Raw genomic sequence first — 22,879 nt, 5'->3', positions numbered from 1 at the left:
AACTACTTAAACCTAACCAACCTAAGGAATCACACAACACCCAGTCATCACGAGGCAGAGAAAATCCATGACCCCGCCGGAAATCGAACCCGGGAACCCGGGCGTGGAAAGCGAGAACGCTACCGCACGGCCACGAGCTGCGGACCCTCTCCATTTGGCTCGGTCCTCCCACCACTTTCCTTCCTCCACTTGCTGCCAGGTCACACCTCTCCTTTCCACAGATATTCCCTCATTTTTCACCGTGTTCTTGGGCGCCCTCTACGTCTTTTCCCATTCATCTTTAGTTCTTCCATAATTTTGGGTAGTCTCTGCCTATGGATCCTCTTAACATGCCCATACCATCTTAAGCTCTTTCTTTCAATTTCTTCTCTCATACTTTCTCGTTTGAGGTCCTTCCTAATCTCTACATTCCTTACTGTGTCCATTCTTGTTTTTCCCTTAACTGCTCTGAAAAATTTCATTTCCCCTGCTTGCAGTCTGCTCCAGTCCCTTTCTGTCATTGTCCATGTTTCCCCACCATAGATGACAATAGGGATGTGATAATTAATATACATAAGGAGTTTTGCTCTTTCTGAAACTTCATTAATCAGGTGTTTTATTGTTTGGTAGAAATTGCCTCCCTTCTGTAACCTCCTATTAATTTCGTTAGTTATTCTTCCATCCCAAGATATTTCACTCTCTAAATAAGTGAAACTTTCTACCACTTTGAGGGGTTCTCCATTCAAGATAATATTTCAGTTGATTCCGTTCTCTCTTCCAAATGCCATTACTTCACTCTTATCTTTATTTAGTTTTAATCCATACCTTTTCATTATTTCCTTCCACGCACCAACCTGTAACTGTACACCTACCTCTTTATCACCCCATATTACCACATCATCTGCAAAAACCATCTTTTTGTTTTTTTCTTTTACTATATCTTTAACTGCCCTATTCATTCCCTCCATCACAACATTAAAAAGTGCAGGAGATTTATTCTGTACATCATATTAAATAAAGATTTTGAGTTATCAGCCCACACATCTATATCCTGTAATTAACAGTCTACCGTAAGCAATCATCAATACAGAAACGCCAACAGTTTTTGTGTCTTTTATGTATTTGTGCTTAATTGTGCATATTGTTTTGTTTGAGCTGTTGTGGTTATTTCTGTGGATTGCATTAACCATTGGGTATCACAGGATTTCATAGGTGCTTTCATTCAACTTCGGAAAACAATTTGACTAAGGGTCACGTCGCATCAAGCTTAGTCACTCTGCTATTGGTTGTTGTGAAATGTTTGGGTACTGAGATACTAGGTAATCAAGAGGGTATAGTGCACTGTGGTAATAAGGAGTTTAAGCCTAGAGCAAGAAGGATACAGCTTTTCCATTACTTGTTAACTACAGTCGGATTTTCTGTGGAGCACATCAACTGTTTACAGGCTCTGCTAACATTCGTAAAACTATCTTAACCTTTATAAATACAGTCGGGGAATTACCGTCAGCAGGGGATGTACAAACGGAAAAAAGTAGGCCGAAGTAACTCCACCCACATTTCTGTACACGGGGTGGCCCATTGATCGTGACCTGGCCAAATATCTCGCGAAATAAGCGTCAAACGGACAAACTACAAAAAACGAAACTAGTGTAGCTGGAAGGGGGAAACCAGATGGCACTGTGGTTGGCCCGTTACATTGCGCTGCCATAGGTCAAACGGATATCAACTGCGTTTTTTAAATAGGAACCCCCATTTTTTTTTACATATGCGTATAGTACGCAAAGAAATATTAAGGTTTTAGTTGCACCACTTTTTTCGCTTTGTGATAAATGCCGCTGTAATGGTCACAAATATACGGCTCACAAATTTAGACGAACAGTTGGTAAGAGGCAGGTTTTTCTAAATTAAATTCAGAACGTAGTTACGTTTGAACATTTTATTTCGGTTGTTCCAATGTGATACATGTACCTTATCATTTCAGAGGACGCATGCTGTTACAGCGTGATTACATGTAAATACCACATTAATGCAATAAATGCTCAATATGATATCCGTCAACCTCAATGCATTTGGCAATACGTGTAACGATATTCCTCTCAACAGCGAGTAGCTCGCCTTCCATAATGTTCGCACATGCATTGACAATGATCTGACGCATGTTGTCAGACGTTGTCGGTGGATCACGATAGCAAGTATCCTTCAACTTCCTCCACAGAAAGAAATCCGGGGACGTCATGAAATAAGCTATTCAATACCGCTTCAATCGCACGTGAGCTATGTGCCGGACATCCACCATGTTGGAAGTACATCGCCAGTCTGTCATGCAGTGAAATATCTTGTAGTAACAACGGTAGAACATTACGTAGGAAATCAGCATACACTGCACCATTTAGATTGCGATCGATAAAATGGGGGCCAATTATCCTTCCTCCCATAACGCCGCACCATACTTTAACCCGCCAAGGTCGCTGATGTTCCACTTGTCACAGCCATCGTGGATGTTCCGATGCCCAATAGTGCATATTATGCCGGCTTACGTTACCGCTGTTGGTGAATGACGCTTCGTCGCGAAATAGAACGCGTGCAATTTCTCTTGTGGCCAGCGGCAGAACTGTACACGACGTTCAAAGTCGTCGCCATGCAATTCTTGGTGCACTGAAATATGGTACGGGTGCAAACGATGTTGATGTAGCATTCTCAACACCGATGTTTTTGAGATTCCCGATTCTCGCTCAGTTTGTCTGCTATTGATGTGCGGATTAGCCGCGACAGCACCTAAAACACCTACTTAGGCATCATTTGTTGCAGGTCGTGGTTGACGTTTCACATGTAGCTGAACACTTCCTGTTACCTTAAATAACGTAACGTAATAGCACACGCCTGTTGGACATTTTGATCACAATAGCCATACATCAACACGATATCGACCTTTTCCGCAATTGATAAACGGTCCATTTTAACTCGGGTAATGTATCAGGAAGCAAATACCGTCCGCACTGGTGGAGCGTTACGTGATACCACGTACTTATACGTTTGTGACTGTTACAGCGCCATGTATCACAAAGCGAAAAAAATGGTCCAACTAAAACATTCATATTTCTTTACGCACTACACGAATATGTAATAAAAATGGTGGTTCCTATTTTAAAAAACGCAGTTGATACCCGTTTGACCTATGGCAGCGCCATCTAGCGGGCTAACCATAGAGCCATCTGGTTTCTCCCTTCAAGCTAGACGGGTTTCGTTCGTTGTAGTTTTTTCGTGCGATGCTTATTTCGTGAGATATTTAGCCCAGTCACTGTCAATGGACCACCCTGTATACCCACTTGCGCGTTGCTCTATGTTTCATATACGCCGCTTCAACGTCCTCATACGGAAATTTTTTGATCGTCCCTTATAGTATCTGAAGAGGGGTTAATTTTATGGAGTACAGACGGATTATATCTTCAGGTTGGGGAAGGGGGGGGGGGATTGGGTGGATGGTAACGGTTTATTCAGGTTTGCTAGGAGGAAACATGGCCTTGCATTTACAAACGAAATTAGCATGGAATAGGACCTAAGTTTTACGTAAGTGCAGGAATTGAAATTTGGTATATTTTTACAAGAATTGATAGTCTCTGAAGTGGCGACATGTGGTCGTCTGCGATGTGGCCATGTAGGTTGACTATTTGAGGCATAAACAGTTTAGCTTTCTCGAGGTTTTATCACGGTGTCTACAGTGGTAAATGGGGACGCCATTGCCAGTGCAGTCTTCGACTACCTAATAGCGTCCTGAGAATATGCGAACTAGGAATGATGGATAGTGAAAAAAATAATTTGCTAATATTCTCTCGGCTTTCCGTTCGCGTAAGATGGCTAAAAAATCCAGGAACGTTCGACCGAGTACTCCCTGGCTCTGTGGATGACGACTTGACAATGGCCGACGAGGGCTCGCTTGAGAGCTCGTGAATTTTTTACCACTTAAGGCGGTTAAACACCCAAGAGAATTTTGTCAGTATATGTATGTTGCCATGTACCATCTTTTCCAAAAAATAAAAGTTGTGTTCCACTCATTGTGCTTTCATTTCCCCACAAACAAACAGAGATGCTGCAGTATAACATGCAGATGGTCAGCCGCCAGTTTAAGTAATACAAACTGTTTTTAAAATGATGAAAGCATATACATGGGTTTTATAATTATTAAATTTTTGGTTTCGTATTGATTGTCTTTTAAAGAAAATACTGACAAGAGCAATGAAGCACTTGCCCTAAAATTGTGGGCGGGGACTGCTTCAGCAAGAATTAATTTGGGAGAGAAGAGGTTTAGTGGTTGTGGCAGAGTAGGGTGTGGGGTATCAACAGAGGTGGAGCGTTGGCGTTTGAGAACGGATGTAATGTGTGCGGGTGGGAGGTGGGAATACATGGGATTTAAGACAGTATGGGGGCCTGGCCTTGGCTATGAGGAGAATGAAGCAGGAGAGAGTGGGAAAAGAGAGCTCTTATGTGGATGGGGGGCGGGGATACAGAGAGTGGATTGGGTCTGGTACAAAAGGAAAGGTAAATGTCAGGACAGATTTTACTGTCTGAGAAAAAGAGTTACATAAAACTCTATAGGGAGTGGATTAAATGGAAACTCCACATAGAATATCAACAATATAGAAAAAGGTAAAATTGCTACTTACCCTAACAAAAATATATTAAGTTGTAGACAGGCGCAATTAGAAGACACTTACACAAAGCGTTCAGCCACTGCCTTCATAAAAAAATATGGAAACAGAAACACACGCCATTCATACACAGAAGCAAGCGCATCTGAAGCACACACGACCGCCATTTCTGGAAGCTCAGGCCGCAATGTGCGTGTGTGGTCTGCTTGCTTGTGTGTATCACTGGTGCGTATTTCTCTGTTTCTCTTTGGCTGATGAGGTCTCTGGCCGAAAGCTCTGTGTGTCTTGTAACTCTGCCTGTCTGCAACTTAACGTCTCTTCTTTGCGGTAAGTAGCAACCTGTCTACTCCTACATTGTAGATGTATGGCTGGTGGGATGTGTTGTTATAGGTGCGGCAGCAGACCGAGATTGAAATTTGAACTAGAGACAATGGGGTTTTGGAGTCGGTTCCGCGGGATCTGTAGGATATCCTTGATATTCATTGTGAGTAAGGATGGAAGAGAAAATTATGAGCTGGTAAAGGATTAGTGTAGGGGTGGGTAAACAAATGCAGAAAGCAAACCAGAATGTGTGAACTTTCGGTATTTGGAGAGTGATAGAGCTCTGGTAAAGAGAGTTTATTAATTATATTGGCAGAAGATGGGATACATCAAGGCTCTGCAGGGGGAAGGGATGGGGAATGGGGCAAGCATGGAATCTACATACACTCTAGAACAAAAAAAAATATCCACGCATCATGAAGGAATTATTAGAATCGCTGTGCATCAGGGCACATTTCGCAGCAGGACTGATCACTGAAGACAATTATACTCCAGTAAATAAGATTACATACCAAAGACTTGTTTGGAGACACCCCAGATAGCGGTAGGATACCAAGGCTCTGTAGGTGGGAAGGATGGTGCATGGGGCATGGGGCATACATGGAATCTACATATACTCTAAGACACAAAAAAATCCACGCACCACGATGGAATTATTCGAATGGCTGTGCATCAGGGCTTAGTTCGAAGCGGGCTTCATGACTGAAGACAGTTATACTCCAGTAAATGAGATTACATACAGAAGACTTGTTTAGAGACACCCGGCAACAGTGGGATACCAACTGGACTGTCGTCCGCCATATGGCCCGAGAACCAGGAGTGACAGTCCGGAGCGCCGTTTCTTTTCATAGCAGTGCACCTTTGGTTGTTGTCAGCTGAACCTTTACAGCACAGTGTATGTCCACAGTTTTCTACACTCCGTTTCTTGTGCTACATTTCAGCAATACAATGCCTGCCCACACATGGCGAGAGCTCCTACTGCCTGTGCTTACCGAGCCCTACCTTTGACAGCAAGGTCGCCCTATCTGTCCTCAACTGAGAACGTCTGGAGCATTATGGACTGGGCCTTCCAACTATCTCGGAATTCTGTTGATCTAACATGTCAATTAGACATAATTTGGCATGATAGCTCTTGGGAAGACATCCAGCAACTCTTGTCAGTCTATGCGTTTTTGACTTGCTCAGTTTGTGAAGCTCTTCTCTTGAATAAATCATCCAATTTTTCTAATATTCTAATTATTTCTTTACCTGCTCGTGTACATCGCATCTAGCGTTTCCGTCCCATTCGGGCAATTTCTTCATGGTGGGCCTTCTTTTCTGCAGAATGTATCTGACCAGTTGGAAGTGTAAGTCGATTGTGGGATTTCTATTGAATTGTTGGTAGTTGGGATCTTCATGTTATTTTACACTCAAGGTTTAGACCAAGTAGTTGTAGCATGCTATAGTTCAAGTCTTTTATCTTGGCGGCTCGCTCATGCTCGCCCAGACGCGGGAGATTGCTGCGTTGCCAGTTGTACGCGCCAAGACAAGCAGTGCCATAGGATAGTTCGCAAACTTACGTCTAGGGGGCAGCGCGCAGTTTATGAAGCAAAGCCACCACGGCCACATTAACCCTTTCGCTGCTACAGAGAAGTGCTCCCCGCATTCCGCGCTGTGCGCGATTTTGTCATCACTGCACTGCTCGCCTGTGCTGACACATGGTGTTTCGACTGCTTTGACACAGTTTTATCATTCGATTTCACAAAAACTATTTGGCCCAAAAATTTGATTTTTACACATCTTCTTGACTGATACTTTCCCCCCATAAATGACTTAATTTTGTTTCGATGTTCAACGCAGTTATTGCGCAGCATTAAATGAAGTAAACCATTGCAGTCCGCAGCTCGCGGTCGTGCGGTAGCGTTCTCGCTTCCCATGCCCGGGTTCCCGGGTTCGATTCCCGGCGGGGTCAGGGATTTTCTCTGCCTCGTGATGACTGGATGTTGTGTGATGTCCTTAGGTTGGTTGGGTTTAAGTAGTTCTAAGTTCTAGGGGACTGATGACCATAGATGTTAAGTCCCATAGTGCTCAGAGCAAAACAATTGCACGAAAGTTTGAAGAGTTTGCAGAGGTAGAAGTCCATAGCATATACTTTCCGTATGGTCGATTTTAGTTGCCACTAGAAATTTCAAAAAATTACATTGAAACGAATGAAATTCATGAAGTGAGACACTTCTATATTGTTTTTAAATAAAGAAAATATTAAACACCGAACAAGGTTTTAACTCACAACCTTTTGCTTAGCAGCCATACACTTTAACCATTATGCTAACGCAATTCATTATTGAATACTTCTCCCAGCGTAGGACTTTAAAATATCACTCAGAATACCGGCAAACACTGTTGGTATGCTTATGAATTACTCACGTTTCGTCGAAGTACAATAGGAAATAAACAATTACCGCTGTTCTTTATTGCGAAAAAGCGGTTAGTGAGAATGATACAAACACCTTTCCTTGCTATCGCCTGAATTAGGAGGCTTATTGCTTGCTTGGTATACTTAATTAATAGAATATGAAGCGATTGGTATAAAGAATGCTTTTTCCAAACTTTCTATAAAAGGAAGTCTGCTATCAAGACATCGCTTTTGTTCAATTACTTTATTTATGACTGAACGTTTCTAAAACTGAAGACACTCGTGCTCTGCATGCAATCGAGCTCTGGCAACGTCGTTCTCTGTTCATTGGCTGACTGTGTTTTGTGCGCAGAACGAACCTAAACTCGGCCGTCGTCGTAAATGACGCCCACTTTAGTTAAAAGTTAGGTATTCGAAGTTGTGGATGTTTCGTCCTATAGCTATTGCCTTGATTTTTAATGGATTTATCTCGAGTAGCCTCTGCTTACACCAGAGATGAACTGGATGAACTGCTTAAGATGGAGCTGAAGGACTATTAGGGAACTGTCCAAAGCACAGGACACCAATGTGAGCACCTCAATGAATCATTTCTAACGCGTGACCCTGATGTCTTTGTCCCTATTGTCGACTAGTCTAGATACCAACAGAGGTCACGAATACGTGATTCAACAACGTGCTCGCGACCAACAGATATACTTGGAGTCTTCTGCAAGGACAGCACTGTGAGCCTCGAGCAGCCGTCTTACTCACTTGGAAGAGCGATGCCCACGAGAATCTCGAAGGCGTGGTCGTCGTGGACGAGGGGGTAGCAGGCGCACAGCATCAGCAGCACCGCCATCATGAACTGGATGACCGCGATGCCGCACATCTCGCCCTTCTTGCTCGGCCACTTCATCTCGGCGCTGGCAGCCACTGTGAAGGGAGAAGCTGATGGATCACATTGGCCTCAGACTCAGAAAGACAAATAGGTGACTTCATTACATTCCACCCTGAAGCTGCTATTTTTTTTTTAATCTTCTCATTCTCTACTCCAAGTAGCAGTGCGGGTCCCATTAAAGAGTCGTGGGTCGTTTCATCCAAATGTCCCAGCAGGCTGTTAGTGGGGCAGATATCGTCCCAAATGGGAATTTGTGGCAGGGGAACTTCCCGTTTCGGCGTTGGCCTGATAATAAAAGAGAATCCCCCCCCAGAAACTTTGGAGTGGTGCGGTTGGGAGTGTTTTAATTCTAGGACAATATCCTAGACGAAAATTAGAATTTAGTTTACACGTTTATTGAAGGGTGTTGTGTGTGTGTGTGTGTGTGTGGATGTGTCAAACTGACTGTGCTGCTACACACTCCTACTTTGACTGAAATACTTGACATAGTTCTCCCAGAAATAAATGAAATTAGTTCCCAGGCCGCAATTCCAACAAGGTTCGTCGGAGGTGGCCCTTGTCATTTGGAGAATGTAGTCTAAAGTATTTCCGACTGGGAACCCGTTTGTCATACTCCTACCCTATTAGGAAGTTTTACTGAAACGAACAAATTTCTGCAACACGCCGTACAGCTCACATGAGAAAGGAAGGAAACGTGTAACACAGGGCCAATTCAAAAGCAAACACGCAATGATTTTCTTCATCTTAGAGTGGTGAATTCCCCTTTGCCACTTCCGCACAAAGTTTGCAGAAAGTTTCACTAAGCCCAATGCTGGAACTTGTCACACTCATTTATTCTTCACTGGCTGACAAACAAGGCATTGCCCTGGTGTTCATTGTGTCAATTTTCTTTCAGAAACGAAAACAAAAAATGAACTGTGTGTGTATCGCAATATCGAGAAACCTTCATGTATTTGCAGAAACGCCTCTGAAATTATGAAACAGTCGTACAAAGAGAAATGCGTAACGCACAGTACAGTACTCAAATTAAGAAACACAGTATGCAAAATAAAAGTTGTGTGTAATGTTTATTTAACGCAGAACTTGATTATAAATAATATTTGTAGTTAGGTGTCGAGGCAGCAATGCGCAGCTGCTTCGCCTGTGTACAACGTGATATTGTAAACGTTTCTATGGCAACGTTTCGTCAAAGGGCCTAAAACCGTTTGCGCTTCACAGTTGAAAGCTTCCACGAGAGCTGCCGGAAGTCAAAAATTAACTTGTCTCGACTGTAGGAGTGTCTTAGTAGTAAAAAATAGATGTATTAAAACGTTATGCATGATGTGGCAGTTTACACGCGTCTCAGTGTGATTTGTATGCCGTACAATTATGTATTTGTGTAGTTACATTCAATTTCATATGTTGATACTGTCTGTGAAACATGTTGCAAACAGAGTTATTAGCAAAGAAGTAATGAACTTAAATTTCTTGCCCGATGGGGCAGTTTTTGGCGCACTCAGTTATATCTCCCGATGTGTCATAGAACTATATAATTTTGTAAGTACATTCAGCGGATTGCGTGACTACTGTCAGCAAAACGTGTTGCGGATAGAGTTAATAGCAAAGAAGCAATAAATTTAAACGTCATGCTTTATGCAGAAGTTTTTTCACGCATCTGATTGTTTATAGCATCATTTCTCCTGAGAAGATGTTAAACATACACATTTAATACACACAATATGTTTGAAACATCTCTACTCCACTAGTAGCCCACCTGGTAAACCACGGAAGAGAACCACCAATGTTCTCTAAAAGAATCGACCTCAGCCGACCAGCAATGAGTAGATAACGAAAAGAAAAGTAAAGAAACTTCTACAACCAGTAGCTACTGTCAGTATTATAAACCTCATCGTCTATGGGTGGTGGCGACTGAGGTACATTGCTCATATTGAACAAGTGATATATTCAAAACAGATATGTACAAAAACATACCCAAGGTTTTAATTTTTTGTGTGGGATATTAAATTACGCCTTGTTCATAAGCCCCTGATTCTTATACGAGGTGCCCCTTGGATGTATGACAAATACATACCCCCCCCCCCCCTCCCCCCATTATTGACCATAGGAACTCCACGTCTCTCACTACTAGCTCGCTCGGCAGTGGGTCACAACCCAAACAGCCACTACAACCTTGCTGCCATAAAATGAGAAGTACGCACAGAAAACTGCAATAATGTTTTCCGATTGGGGAATCCCCTCTGATTCCATTACAAGCTCACCTGGTACATGTACGCGTTGCTTCCCGAGCACTCGGATTAGTGTCGAGGTCCGGTGTGCCGGCCAGCCTGTGGATGACTTTTTAGGCGGTTTTCCATCTGTCTCGGCGAATGCGGGCTGGTTCCCCTTATTCCGCCTCAGTTACACTGATGACCGGAGGATGTTGTGCCATAGTCCTCAGAGCCATTCAAACCAAACACTGTCTCCACGTACGCGTACACCAACATTACTCTGACGTTTCCGGGAGGGGGTTGTCCACTGGAGACCGACCCGCGCAGTAACCCTGGGTTCGGTGTGAGGCGGCGGTGGGGTGGGTGGACTGCTGTGGCCTGTTGTCGGGTTGTGAACCGCTGTGGGCTACAGCGGGGACGAAGCCTCTCCGTCGTTCTGTCGCTTCTAGGGTCCCGGTTTAGTACTAGCCCACACACACACACACACACATAGGTGGCACATAGACGATAAAGACTATGTTCTGCAATGGTTCACATATCGAAAAACTCATTCTCCTCCTTGGTATTAACGGAAAGTGCTACACTCCTGGAAATGGAAAAAAGAACACATTGACACCGGTGTGTCAGACCCACCATACTTGCTCCGGACACTGCGAGAGGGCTGTACAAGCAATGATCACACGCACGGCACAGCGGACACACCAGGAACCGCGGTGTTGGCCGTCGAATGGCACTAGCTGCGCAGCATTTGTGCACCGCCGCCGTCAGTGTCAGCCAGTTTGCCGTGGCGTACGGAGCTCCATCGCAGTCTTTAACACTGGTAGCATGCCGCGACAGCGTGGACGTGAACCGTATGTGCAGTTGACGGACTTTGAGCGAGGGCGTATAGTGGGCATGCGGGAGGCCGGGTGGACGTACCGCCGAATTGCTCAACACGTGGGGCGTGAGGTCTCCACAGTACATCGATGTTGTCGCCACTGGTCGGCGGAAGGTGCACGTGCCCGTCGACGTGGGACCGCACCGCAGCGACGCACGGATGCACGCCAAGACCGTAGGATCCTACGCAGTGCCGTAGGGGACCGCACCGCCACTTCCCAGCAAATTAGGGACACTGTTGCTCCTGGGGTATCGGCGAGGACCATTCGCAACCGTCTCCATGAAGCTGGGCTACGGTCCCGCACACCGTTAGGCCGTCTTCCGCTCAAATCCCAACACCGTGCAGCCCGCCTCCAGTGGTGTCGCGACAGGCGTGAATGGAGGGACGAATGGAGACGTGTCGTCTTCAGCGATGAGAGTCGCTTCTGCCTTGGTGCCAATGATGGTCGTATGCGTGTTTGGCGCCGTGCAGGTGAGCGCCACAATCAGGACTGCATACGACCGAGGCACACAGGGCCAACACCCGGCATCAGGGTGTGGGGAGCGATCTCCTACACTGGCCGTACACCTCTGGTGATCGTCGAGGGGACACTGAATAGTGCACGGTACATCCAAACCGTCATCGAACCCATCGTTCTACCATTCCTAGACCGGCAAGGGAACTTGCTGTTCCAACAGGACAATGCACGTCCGCATGTATCCCGTGCCACCCAATGTGCTCTAGAAGGTGTAAGTCAACTACCCTGGCCAGCAAGATCTCCGGATCTGTCCCCCATTGAGCATGTTTGGGACTGGATGAAGCGTCGTCTCACGCGGTCTGCACGTCCAGCACGAACGCTGGTTCAACAATGGCATGGCAAGCCGTTCCACAGGACTACATCCAGCATCTCTACGATCGTCTCCATGGGAGAATAGCAGCCTGCATTGCTGCGAAAGGTGGATATACACTGTACTAGTGCCGACATTGTGTATGCTCTGTTGCCTGTGTCTATGTGCCTGTGGTTCTGTCAGTGTCATGTGATGTATCTGACCCCAGGAATGTGTCAATAAAGTTTCCCCTTCCTGGGGCAATGAATTCCCGGTGTTCTTATTTCAATTTCCAGGAGTGTAGATATGTACAGCATTACACAGATGCACGTTATTGTATACGTGAAACGCACTCGCAGCTGAGCTGTAGAAGGGAATGGCGATAGTTCAAAGTTGTGCCAGGCCGGACTCGAAAGGATTTCCCGCTTATCACGGGCGATCGCCTTAACCGCTTCGGCTATCCGTGCACGAGTAACGGCCACATCCAGACTTCCATATGTCGTCGTCCAAGTTTTGTACCTGTACTCGTACATCCCATTAATGCTATTCCCGTGCATGAGACACACAGGGCCCAGTATCGGCTGATAAATACGAGGGTGAATCAAATGAAAACCTTAAATTTGTAATAACAAATCGGAATTTCGCACCATTATCCTGTAAGTTGGTAAGCGTGCTACAAACAGTGTGCAGAATTGCCTGTAGGTGGCAGCATAGTGCAGATGCACACATACCTTCGCAGTATCAGTATAAACAGGGCCGCCCAACTTGTGACTTGCTCCAGGGAAGGACAGCGTTCTGTTGTTCGGTTTTTGCGTAATGAAGGTGTGAAACATACTGAAATTCATCGACGAATGAAGGTTAAGTACGGTGAAGCATGTTTGTCACAGTAGCAAGTCTACGACTGGAGTAGGAAGTTCGCAAATGGTGTGACTTCATTGGAAGATGCTCCTCGTCCAGGTCAGGCGCAACGAGTTGTGACTCCACAGAACATGGCAGCAGTTGAAGCCATAGTGAAGGAAAACCGCAGAGTGACACTGAATGACATTGGAGCACGTTACAGATTAGTCATGGGTCATCACACCACATTGTGCATGATGTTCTTCAGTTTCGCAAAGTATCTGCAGGATGGGTGCCACGGCGGCTGACTCCTGAAATGACAGAACGACGTGTTGATGCTTGTGAAGAACTTCTTCGGCGCTCTGAACGAGAAGGCTATGGCTTCCTTGCAAGAATCGTTACTGGGGACGAAACCTGGGTTCGCTTCCACCAACCGGAAACAAAGAGAGCGGGCAAGGAATGGCTCCACTCTTCATCACCAAAACCAAAGAAGTTTCGAACAGAACCATCAGCAAGGAAGGTTATGCTGAGTCTCTTTTGAGACGAAAAAGGCCTAGTTTGGGAGCATTACATTCCTATAGGGACCACTGTCACCAGTGCATCATACACAGATCCCCTAAAGAATCATCTGCGGCCTGCAATCAAATCAAAGCAACGTGTATTGCTGTCAGTAAGTGCCCTTTTGCAACATGACAATGCAAGGCCCCACACTGCCTGTAAAACAGTTGCAAAAATCACAGACCTGCATTTTGACTGTCTTTCTCATCCACCATACTCACCAGACCTTGCTCCAGGTGATGTCAATATGTTAGGACCACTCAAAGACGCAATGGGAGGAAAGAAGTTCCCGTTCTGATGAAGAGGTACGCCATGCGGTGCATGAGCGGTTGCGAAGACTACCAAAAGATTTTTTTTTCTAAAGGAATTTATGCACTTTGTAAGCGCTGGAGGACTTGCATTAAGCGTGGGGGAGACTATGTTGAAAAGTAATACAGCTCTGTACCACTTCTGCACAATAACTAATATTTTAAAAAAATTTAAGGTTTTCATTTGACTCACCATCATACGAAATTTCAGTTCCTTTATACATATCCGAAGCAACATTACATCATTCTTCTTAACAATAGAGACACTGCAATAGCGTATTTATTAGCCGCAAGCAGGCAGCGACTTTCAATCACAATGTCTTCCCCAGTACAGAAATCACGTAATGTGAGTACGAGCAACATCTGTAACGCAAGACGTATGCACGTTCTGGTCTAGTCCTGATGTAAGACGTCATGGTCTCCTGACCATCATTGCTTACATATATACCGCCCTCACAGTCATATTCTGCACATCAAGACGCTTCATTCGAACCCAAACTCGATAAGATAAAGTCAATGCTGTATGAATTCATGTAAACGATATGCAAATAATAAGGAAATCACAAGTGCACACTGAGTTTGAAATACTCGAGGCTGGCGTACACACACACATTCAAGACACGACGGTCACAAAAGCTTTTAGTTTGGGATAGACAAACCGCATGCCAGGAGGCCGGTCCCTTCAGAGGATGAGTCAACCCATTTACGTTGGCCAGCAACAACCCGTACAGCAGACAGCGTTTGCCTGAGTGAAAGGGAGAACGACCCCATGTTCGTCTTAAAAGCAAATTCCGCTACATTGTGTGGGAGCGCCCAGCCTACGCATTCTTTACAAACACAGCACGCAGTTTCAGAGGTTTTCACAGCGGGACAGCAAACGCCAAACGCCAATGCTACAGTTTTCCGGATTGGTCGCCTTAAACGAAACGTCATTCTCCCGTTTTAGATGAGAAATGCTGATTGGCAGACGATATTCCTGACGCCTTGAGCTGAGGGAGTAATGGAAGAGACCGAAAGATATACGCCTTCACGTCTGGCGTGGAGAGGGGCCGTTCCGTTGTTGCTCTTGGACCGAGAATATGTAATGAGAGCGTGTGCGCTCGTGTGCTTACTCAAAGAGTGAGGAACAAGTATCTCCTCAGTACTTCACTGGGAGAGCACCTCTGTCGAGAGCAAATCGGAGTATGACTCTATATTGAGTCCTTGCGATTAAGTGTTGTTCACTGCGTTGGCTGCCACACTTATTGTGCGGTGTGAACAGACAGAGTTATAGTTAAACGCCTGCTAGCGAATTTTTGAGTGACATCGGGGTGGACTGGATATATGACCGGTGTACCACGCCAATAGTTAGACTAGGGGCGAATAGGAGTCCTTGTCTTCAAGGTGTAGAGAGAGTTTGATTGGTGAAGGTCAATCCAGATAGAACGAGAGTTATCTTATTTGTCAGCAGCGAGCGGCGCAGACAGCAGTCATCGCAGCTTACGGTATTGTGCGCTACAGCTCTTGCGAGCCCCATATTTCCTCGACAACAGTACATTTCACTGCACTCCACACGCGACTCAAGTTGAGTAGGCGCGACTCTCAGCCATTCTGCCAAGTCAATAACAATCAAACTTTGAATAGAAATTTCATTAGCGAATCCTGTCCTTAAGAGGTAACTTCACATTCCGAAAAGAACCCAGAAATAACTTGTTCAGTTCATAACTAAAAGTGCCATTGCGATTTCTCAGAATTGCAGTAAAACAAATAATAATTTTCGTTAGTTTCATGTTTTTCTTACACTGACTAGCACTACTCCAGTACCCAAGTATCCCACTAGTTACGTAAGAAATTTTGTGAATTTTTGTGTCATTTCCTTATAGCGGACGACTCCAGAAGATATTTATTGCTCAAAGTTTTTCAGGCATTTCTCTTTAGAATGTTAGGATCGTCTGTCTGACTTCTGTAGTAGTCTTGGGGTGGAAATTGCATCTTGCAGGAGCCACAGGGGAAAGGGACATCTCAGATTAATCCGTTGCGCAGAATGACAGAATAGCACCCACACGTTCGCTCATACTGAGTATTTCACGGATATCCAAACGGTTAAGTCGATTAGTCGCGTAAATCGAAGACTACGGTTTCGAGTTCCTTATACAACTGTTGGTTGTTCGTATTCGCTACTGCGAATACATTTCATGTATCTTGTGACGGCTGTAGTCGAGTCGCCGCAGCGCCTGTTCCTTCAGGCATCCATGCATGCCCCAAGAAAAACTGCCTCGTTCTTAACAATGCAGGCACTACAGTAGCCTACAGATTACTTCAGTTTCTCTGGGATATTGGACAACAGGGGCCCAGAAATAAATAAAAAATAACTGCAATTCACCTGTTTTACGGCCCTTTCCCTTGGTTATCAAGCCAATGCTGTAAATCGAAAGCCCTTTCCAAATACTCCCAATTTGGGGTGCCCTTTCTTCTTTCCAAACATCCTGTGATTATCCTGGAATGAATGAAATTCAACAACGATCTATTTCGAAAGTCACATTTAGGGTTCTGGCACCTAAGGCAATTTTCCCACGGTATGAACTAATATGTGTTAAAAGTTTGGCATTAATTGCTCATTAATACGGAGACAGATGGAAAACATGTAAGCATAGTGTTTATTACTTCAGAAGTAATCGCCATAACTGTTACTACATTTATTCCATTGTGAGAGAAGGCGGTCAATGCTTCAATGGAAAAATATTTGCCATTGTCAACGAAATCATAATTGAACCCAGGCCTGAGTCTTCTCGTCCGAAGAAAAGGCATACAGTTGATAGCAAAGTCTCGGTAAACACAGGCACTAAAATGCGCACCTTAAGACCAATAACCTCTTGCTCGTCTTCGATACTGTGAAACAAATCTCTTCGATCGCAAGCGCTCTGCCTGTCATACTTTTAGAGGAGGAAGTATGGACCAAAAAATACGAAAAAAGTCCAGTAAACATGGGTTCTGGGGTGCATACCTCACGAACTATGAGCACTTGTTCATTTCCGCTACTGTGAAACACATGTCTTGTACTGAGCAAGAAATCATAGCTTCTAAGGTATGCAGCGCACAGCCCATGCTCTCGGAGATTTTTTGTTTCTAGCATCGAGCACTTGAACAGTATTGTTTTAAGCCATTAATTATAATACATCCAATATACACTGAAGAGTGAAAAAAACTGGTACACTTGCCTATTATCGTGTAGGGCTCCCGCGAGCACGCAGAAGTACCGCAAGAAGACATGGCATGGACTCGACCGATCTCTCGAGTAGTGCTAGAGGGAACTAACACCATGAATCCTGGAGGGCTGTCCATAAATCCATAAGAGTACGAGGGGATGGAGATTTCTTCTGAAGAGCCCGTTGCAAGGCATCCCAGATATCCTGAATAGCGTTCATATGTGGGCTGTTTGGTGGCCAGTGGAAGTGTTTAAACTCAGGTTTCTGGAGCCACTCTGTAGAAAGTCTGGACGTGTGGGGTGTGGCATTGTCCTGCTGGAATTGCCCAAGGCTGTCTGAACGCACAGTGGACATGAATGGACACAGGTGATCAGACAGGATGCTTACGTACGTGTCGGCCATCGCAGTCGTATCTAGAAATATCAGAGGTCCCATATCACTCCAACTGTACACGCCCCAAACCACTGCAGAGCCTCCAGCAGCTTCAGCAATCGTCTGCTAACATGCAGGGTCCCCGAATTCATGAGGTTGTCTCCTTCCCGTACACGTCCATCCGCTCGATACAATTTGAAACGAGACTCGTCCCAGCAGACGACATGTCGGCGTTGACGAGCACAGGCATCAAGGCTACACGAGTAGGTCTTCAGCTCCGAAAGCCCATATCGATGATGTTTCGTTGAACGCTTCGCACGCTGTTACTTGTCGATGGCCCAGCATTGAAATCTGCAGAAATCTGCGGAAGGGTTGAACTTCTGTCAGGCTGACCGACTCTCCCCAGTAGTGGTCGGTCCCTTTCATGCAGGATCTTTTTCCGCCCTCAGCGACGTCGGAGATTTGATGTTTTACCGGATCTGTGACATTCACGGTGCCGTGTCCCCAAGCTCGTGCACCGACTGTAACACAACGTTCAAACTCACTTAAATCTTGATAACCAGCATTTGTAGCAGCAGTAACCGATCCTACAACTGCGCCAGACACTTGTTGTCATATACAGGCGTTGTTGGCTGCGCCGTATTCTGCCTGTTTACATACCTCTGTATTTCACTACACACGCCTATATCAGTTTCTTTGACCCTTCACTGTAGTATTTGTGGTGTGTTGCTTGACACAGTAATGTCGATTAAATATCCAGCCGTAACGTCTCAAAGCGATATAATTCGAAAGTTCGGTTGTAGCGAAGGCGAATCGTCGACTTCGGTTATTTTGGGAGGATTCAAGGAAAGCACACCTCCTCTATAAAGCAGATAGCTGTGGTGTCACCGCCAGACACCACACTTGCTAGGTGGTAGCCTTTAAATCGGCCGCGGTTCGTTAGTATGCGTCGAACCCGCGTGTCGCCACTATCAGTGTTGCAGACCGAGCGCCGCCACATGACAGGTCTAGTCTAGATACACTCCCTAGGACTCGCCCCAGTGGTACAGCCGACTTTGCTAGCGATTGTTCACTGCCTACTTACGTTCTCATTTGCCGAGAAGATAGTTTAGCATAGCCTTCAGCTACGTCATTTGCTACGACCTAGCAAGGCGCCATATTCAGTCACTTTTCTCAACAGATAATATTGTGAATCATGTACCGTCAATAGCGACGTTCATAATTAATGGATTAAAGTTAACTATCAAACTAATTACGTCCGCTTTCTGAATTCTAATTCCATGTCATGTTCCAGACCTCACGTCAGTATAGTTCTTCCGTCCTCACGCCAGCCTGCGTGAGCTAAAAAGCGTGCATTTCGGCCTCCTCTAGTAACACGGTGTTGTCTCTCCTGCCAACACAAAAGAACGCATACAGAAGACTTGTGCGGCCTACTACTGAGAATTTGGGATTCTCACAAAATTGGAGTAAAGGAAAGCGTTGAAACAATTCAGAGGCGTATTACGTAAATACTCCTTAAACTCTGTAGGAAATACAATGTTCGTTCCGGGAAACAATATTTAGAAAGTTTAGTGAACCGAAATTGGAAACAGACATAAGAAAGATTCTACTGCCAGCAGCTTGCATCTCTAGTAAGGACCGCGAACAACAGATAAAAGATGTCACGGCTCGTTAGGAACCTTATGGACAATCTTTTTCGCCTCACTCCATTTGCATGTGAATGGGACGGTAAGTGGAATAACTAGCAGGTATGCAAGGTACTCTCCGCCACACACCGTGTGGTGACTTGCGTAGTATGTTTGTAGATATAGAAGACGTTTCACATTTCATATTATACGATACTAGAGATTGCAGAGGGGACTTAGTAGGTCAAGTTTTACATAGGAACCTATGTCCAAAGCTTCAAAGCTATAGGCACTGGCGGCTGTAAATGTATGTACACTACTGGCCATTACAATTGCTACACCATTAAGCTGACGTGCTACATACGCAAAATTTAACCGACAGGAAGAAGATGCTGTGATATGGAAATGACTGGCTTTTCAGAGCATTCACACAATGTTGGCGCCGGTGGTGACACCTACAACGTGCTGACATGAGGAAAGTTTCCAACCGATTTCTCATACACAAACAGCAGCTGACCGGCGTTGCCTGGTGAAACGTTGTGATGCCTCGTGTAAGGAGGAGAAATACGTACCATTATGTTTACGACTTTGATAAAGGTCGGATTGTAGCAAATCGCGATTGCGGTTTATCGTATCGTAACATTGCTGCACGCGTTGGTCGAGATCCAATGACTGTTAGCAGAATATGGATTCGGTGGGTTCAGGACGGTAATACGGAACGCCGTGCTGGATACCAACGGCCTCGTATCACTAGCAGTCGAGATGACAGGCTTCTTATCCGCATGGCTGTAACGGATCGTGCAGCCACGTCTCGATCCTTGAGTCAACAGATGGGGACGTTTGCAAGACAACAACCATCTGCACGAACAGTTCGACGACGTTTGCAGCAGCATGGAGTATCAGCTCGGAGACCATGGCTGCGGTTACCCTTGACGCTGCATCACAGACAGGAGCGCCTGCGACGGTGTACTCAACGACGAACCTGGATGCACGAATGGCAAAACGTCATTTTCGGATGAATCCAGGTTCTGTTTACAGCATCATGATGGTCGGAACCGTGACTGGCGACATCGCGGTGAACGCACATTGGAAACGTGTATTCGTCATCGCGATACTGGCGTATCACCCGGCGTGATGGTATGCGGCGCCATTGGTTACACGTCTCGGTCACCTCTTGTTCGCACTGACGGCACTCTGAACAGTGGACGTTACATTTCAGATGTGGTACGACCCGTGGCTCTACTCTTTATTCGATCCCTGCGAAACCCTACATTTCAGCAGGATAATGCACGACTGCATGTTGCAGGTCCTGTACGGGCCTTTCTGGATACAGAAAATGTTCGACAACTGTTCTGGCCAGCACACTCTCCAGATCTCTCAGCAATTGAAAATGTCTGGTCAATGGTGGCCGAGCAACTAGCTCGTCACAATACGCCAGTCACTACTCTTGATGAACTGTGGTACCGTGTTGACGCTGCATGGGCAGCTGTACCTGTACACACCATCCCAGACGTATCAAGGCCGTTATTACGGCCAGAGGACGTTGTTCTGGGTACTGATTTCTCAGAATCTATGCACCCAAATTGCGTGAAAAATGTAATCACATGTCTGTTTGGGTACAACATATTTGTCCAATGAATACCCGTTTATTATCTGCATTCCTTCTTGTTACAGGGATTTTATTGTCCAGTAGTGTATACATACAGAACAATTCCGTAGCGATGCTACAAACATTCTAGGATGATGGAGGAGGATAAATGTAGTAGCAATTTGAGACAAGGGTCCCTGCAGAGGAAACGAACGAGTCCGGTGTTATAAGCGAAAACCATTCTCATACGTCTGACAGTGGAATACACGTACTGGTATAAAAGAAATATCCTCGCGTAGGATACGGTGGCCGATGCGCAGTGACGAGATTTCGTCCAAAGCGCTGGCCGAGGTCACTCTTTTTATTCAGAAGGGGAGGCTGATAACCGTTTTCCACGTTTCGGCCGGTCTTCGACGACAGATTCGAAGTGCGCGCTCTGCAACCTTTCTCAAACGAATTTACAGAAACTATTCGGTAAAAGAATTTCAGTTTTGCTTCACTTATGGATTGATATGTCAGCTTCGTGAAGATGTGCCCATCATTTCGTTAATGGTCATAGTTATTGTAGGGACTCATTTTTCTATCCCGACTTCCGTATCTTGCATGAAAATCGGAATGTTAATTTATCTATACATTGACTGGTACTGAGGGGTTTTGTTTTATCCCGGCTAGTTCTTAAATTAACACCAATGAGTCACTACACGTATTGTCTTCCCAGTTCTGAAGGAAAAAAAAAACATAAGTAAATTAATACTAGTCTTTTCAGTAGATTCACGTCTACTTGTTTCAGTTAGTAGTCTGCAGTTTATTCTTGGTGAAAATCACGTAACCCAATTATTTATGAACCTAAGGCGAAGTAAAGTTCAAGACGAATAGTCAGTTTCAAATTAACACGTTATTTTCTTTAACAATAATTATTAATAAATCAGTTCATTCACACGATCGCAATCAAAGGGGTTCTTTGAATAAGTATCTAATCTGGAATCCTGTCAATACCAGAGATACTAAACAATGTTCTGCCACTTTCGAGAAAAAGATTGTTCCCGTTTCATATCCATAAACTGCCACAATCTGTGATTACTAGTCGCGTGAAGTAAGGCTTTTCCACTGTCACAGTGCAAAGTCCGAATCTGTCCAGAAATCGTTAATTCCGTAAAATATTTAAATCTTCACACTAAGTGACGTTAAAGTCAGAGAGATTATTGACCAACTCCCTGTTCCTCTAATATGACAAAAGTTCTAATTCTGATCTGAAATCAATGCTTCCCAAAAAACAATCTCGTCGCGGTTCATTCTTGCGCCCTGGTTTAATAAAGCTCCTATTGTTGCTTCCTAAAGCTGTACGTCCTAATTGACTTCAAACAGATCAGAGAATACAGACTGGAGTATCATAGTTGCATTTTATGTCTATTTATACTTTAGTAAACGCTATCTTTGGTGTTCAAGACCTACGTTCTGTGACTATAATATTGATTTTCTCATATATAAGAATAACTAATAATTTAACCATTTCTATCGTTTTTCCCCCCTCCCATGCTTCCAAAATATATGATTAAAATTCTTTTCCTTTTCGATTATTTTTCTACTATAGGTTTCCCTCTATTTGTCTCTTATTTCTATTTCGTAAATTACTACTTGTGGAGGGGCTTGGGACATTTTTTGAATTTATATTTCGAGGGCATGGGAGCTAATTTGGGAGCTATTTTGGTTTATTAACACCGAGAGGCGTTGTAGGTGTTACATTATTGTGATATTTACGTGTAAGTAAGACACTTAGTGGAATTCTGAAAAGTGTGCAATGAGAAATAGAGGTCGCTATGACTTTGCGTTTTGTGCATATTACACAATATTTTGATGTGTATGGAATTCAGTTAACATATTGAAGTTTTGCTTTAGACGTGGTTAGAGCTACGTATCTGTCACCAGTCTAGAGAAAATTGATCTGATGTAGCACACTCATTTGCTATCGTGTAGCGCCAGGGTGAAACATCCACAACTTTCCTCATATTTCATAAACTGTTTCAGATACCGAAATGAGATTTTGGTAAATGATAGCACGCAAGGAGGAAAGTATTATTCCAATAACCATAGGTTTTTTCAGTGAAAGAATGTAATTTCTAAGGGCCATCGATAGCTGGTGAAATGCTATGGGCTTTGGAACAACATATGTAAAGACACGTTTTTCGTACTGACTTTACTTTTCCTCTGTTCCTCACTTAATAAACTAAATAAACCACCGATTCAGAATTCTCTCGCAGTTGTGTCTGCACAACATTTTAGTGAGGTAATGCAGTGTAA

General features: G+C 44.6%; 1 protein-coding gene across 1 annotated transcript in view; it reads right to left on the bottom strand.

Annotated features, from left to right (window-relative positions):
• The window catches only part of LOC126291737 (ammonium transporter Rh type A-like), a 332,630-nt gene that overhangs the window by 209,516 nt on the left and 100,235 nt on the right, over positions 1 to 22,879 (bottom strand). Inside the window, exon 2 of the mRNA XM_049985409.1 lies at positions 8,092 to 8,253. Within this exon, the coding sequence (XP_049841366.1) occupies positions 8,092 to 8,236 (145 nt within the window). The 5' untranslated portion in view covers positions 8,237 to 8,253. The remainder of the gene's footprint in view (positions 1 to 8,091; positions 8,254 to 22,879) is intronic.

Source organism: Schistocerca gregaria, chromosome 9 (assembly GCF_023897955.1).
Source record: "Schistocerca gregaria isolate iqSchGreg1 chromosome 9, iqSchGreg1.2, whole genome shotgun sequence".
In the NCBI taxonomy this organism is placed as follows: Eukaryota; Metazoa; Arthropoda; class Insecta; order Orthoptera; family Acrididae; genus Schistocerca; species Schistocerca gregaria.
Note: the sequence above shows the minus strand (reverse complement) of the source record. Positions and strands in the feature narration are given on the sequence as shown.